The sequence below is a fragment of the Triturus cristatus genome, chromosome 4_2 (assembly GCF_964204655.1).
Source record: "Triturus cristatus chromosome 4_2, aTriCri1.1, whole genome shotgun sequence".
NCBI lineage: Eukaryota > Metazoa > Chordata > Amphibia > Caudata > Salamandridae > Triturus > Triturus cristatus.
The window spans coordinates 191499797-191502996 of NC_140586.1; the positions used below are offsets into that span (position 1 = coordinate 191499797).

The window sequence follows — 3200 nt, forward strand, 5'->3', positions numbered from 1 at the left end:
GCATCTTTCTTCTATATGCTGCAACTTCACAACAAAGAACAATCCAAGTTGAACCCACAATGGCACTCTTAATGGATGAATGGGGCAGTCCACGAGGTACAAGGCTCTTTGTAGCAGCAGGATTTAGAATTAGTCAACAGTGGCAATGTCTGTTTTTTTCTATCAGACAAGGCCCCCTCTTCTGGGGAATGGACCTGGGGCATGGACTACTGCTCAAATGTGTATACATCTAGGGGCTGCCCTCAGAAGTACCACAGGTTATGGGGTTAGTGGTGGGACCACTACAAGGAAGTGAACCATAAATAAGAAAAGTGTAGCATGATCAATGGCATGTGAGAACTATGCTTATATAGATGTTGACCTGGACGTGTAAAGCTGTACAACTCTGTTCATTGCAAAGTATAAAACTATACCTATTCCTGCAACACAACCGACGGACCACAAATAACTAAGTGTCACTATAACCTGGTGTGGCCAATCCCTCAGTATCTCAGAGCCCACAATATTCAGATAAAGCGAACATAACTCACTCAACGCGTCTGGTAGTCTTCTTACAACACAATTTATTGTGAAAATAAATAACCTTCAGAAAACAGTTAGTAAAGAGGGCAGGACATGGAGTACCCAATGTAAATAATAGGTCATCAGGCCTCAGTGGAGGTTGCTGGGCATAAGCGCTAAATAGTGTGCCATGAATTAACAGCCCTGCAGAGGAAACTGAGCTGGTTATACCATCCTCTTCTCTTGGCCATATGTAGGAAAAATTATCCAGGGAGAGGTGGTAAATGTAAAGCCACCCCTCCAGCAGGACAGTGTACCCGTGCAGTTTCTTTTCTAAGGAGCAAATGCAAGTGGTGCTGGCGTACCTATGGATGAGGACGGAGTTCTTAAGTGAACAAATGCAGAGAGGGGCAAGGAACAGAGGGCTGTTCCTGTGGTGGGACAGGTTTTTTAGGTTGGGCATGTCCTACACACAAGAGACAGTTGTTTATGGGGAGTGGTGACTTGGGAGAGGTAGTGGTTGTGTATAACGGAGTGTGGTGAAACATATCATGGCCCAAGATAGTGAGGTTGTGGTTCTAGTGAGGGGACATGAAGCAGCAGTCACAGACTGTTTTCATGGTGAGTCACAAAGTAAATATCACACTGGAGAGGAGTGAATGAGGCAAGGCTCGGTCTGCTTCATTGGTCAGGCTTACATTCTGGGTTTTACACACCCAATGGGCAGATCCTTAGAGGCCAGGGATGTGGTGCTATACGTCATAGAGTAAAAGTCCCACTGGAAAGGAGTGAATTGGGAACGACTCCCCGTCACTGGTCGGTGATCAAAGTCTGCTGCTTGCAACGTATCTTCACCTCCCCACACTCACCCTGGGCAGCTTTCAAGATGTGGAGCTTCACCCCAGAGAAAAGGCAAGGAAAGACTCAGTGTCATGGGTTGGGGCTCATAGTCTGTGGCAAACAACCCTGATGGAGTAAACCAAAAGAAGCCAGTAGGTGGCACTGTTCTCCATTCCCTAGTGGTACAACCAGTCACATGGCAGGCGTCTTCACTTCCAGCAATGTGGGGTCTTTCTCCAATATGGTCAAGATGATGCGGTCCAGGTACTGCCGCAGATGTTTGTTAATGTCCTTCTGTTCCTTCAGGGCTTGGACCTAGGAAGTGAGAAAGAGAAGGGGACAGTGTTAGAGGTGGTGACAGAAGGGTTGAGGCTGAGTTACTAGTAACAACCCTCCTGCCCCTGGGATGGAAGCACTCCTGAGATACATGTATAGAAGTCCATCATATGTTGAGCTGATGCAATTTAAAAGCAAGCAGGGTTGTGCAACTGTCTGTCACATGTCAGGACAATGCATATGAAAAGCTTGGAATTAGAGTTGGTCCCGGGCTGGGCCAGCAGAGATGTGGGTTGTTTCATGGAGAAAACAGGTCGGAGTGGAGGGACAGGGATGCATCTCACCTGCTCAAGGGAGGCCAGCTCCATCTCATCCACCAAGGAGCAGAAATCCGAGCCCGGTGCTGGTGGTCGAGGGTCCCCAGTCTGCTGCCATAAGAGTGCCCGGCCTTGTGAAGATAGCGCCTCCTGCAGCTCTTCGACCTCTGCCCGCAGTCGCACATTCTCCTGGCAAGGTGAAAAAAGAAGAGGGTTGTTAGAGTATTTCCTCAACTTTACATAAAGGAGGCAGCGGCATAAAACCAAGTTTAAATTTGGGGCACATATGGCACGCTAGATTTGGGCACCAATTGGGCACTCTGCCCTCACCTGAACCATTGGGTCGATCTCCTTCAAGAAGTCATCTGAGTAAGTTTGAACGACCACATCCTTTTTTGGGGGCCTTTGCACCGGTCGAAGGGCATCATCTTCCTGATCCCAAACATCTGGCAGCTGGTTCCTCAGTCCATCAATTACCTGAGGGCACACAAGAAGAAATCAGGGTACTAGTTCCATAGCAAATGGTGAGTAAAGGTTTTTTTTTATATATATATATATATATATATATATATATATATATATATATATATATATCTGGAGGGAGTGGGTGGTTTCAATCAGTCTGATTCTATAGGGGGCAGCAGCAGTCAACCTTGGCGGGGTTATGGTTTGTGTCCTGTTCTATAGGGAGTTATGTTCTCTAGAAGGGCATCATGCGGCCTCTTTGGATATGCTCTTCTGTAGGGGATAGGAGTGGTTATCTTTGCTCTGCTAAAGGGATGTATGGGAGCTCAAACAGCAAAGCAGTGTAGTTGAGATGCCTTGATTGAACAAGAGTAGTTCTCCCTGCTCTGCTATAAGGGGCAGTCATCCCTGTTCTGCCCTGGGGTATCAGAGGCAAGCAGCCATGGGAGTCCTGATTACCTACAAGGGACAGCATACCTGACTCATGGCCTCCTTCTCCATCTCCCATGCACTCCGCTCCTGCATCAGAGTCTCCTCCAGTTGTTGTGCGTGTTCCTGCAGCTGCTGCAGGGAGTCCTGCATGTCTGTGATTTCATCCTCCAAGGAGTAGACCTTCTGCAACAAGAGCAAGGACATGTCTCCGTCAGATCGATAGGTGCTCTCTCACTCAGGGCAATCTTAACAGTATTATAGGCCCTGGGGCAAAGCAGTGCACTGGGCCCTGCCTACACAACCACTCAAAGGAATAAAAATGTAAATTATCAGATAAAAGAAACATATTTATTGGTACCTCCAACAAAA

At 47.3% G+C, this 3200-nt stretch overlaps 1 protein-coding gene across 1 annotated transcript in view; it reads right to left on the reverse strand.

Moving 5' to 3' along the window:
- Positions 1 to 543: 543 nt before the first annotated feature.
- The window catches only part of LOC146833351 (rab11 family-interacting protein 4-like), a 37101-nt gene continuing 34444 nt past the window's right edge, over positions 544 to 3200 (reverse strand). The window contains exons 8-11 of the mRNA XM_085601106.1: positions 2877 to 3014; positions 2265 to 2411; positions 1962 to 2123; positions 544 to 1656 (exon numbers count right to left, since the gene is read on the reverse strand). Coding sequence (XP_085457232.1) covers positions 1534 to 1656; positions 1962 to 2123; positions 2265 to 2411; positions 2877 to 3014 — 570 coding nt within the window. The 3' untranslated portion in view covers positions 544 to 1533. The remainder of the gene's footprint in view (positions 1657 to 1961; positions 2124 to 2264; positions 2412 to 2876; positions 3015 to 3200) is intronic.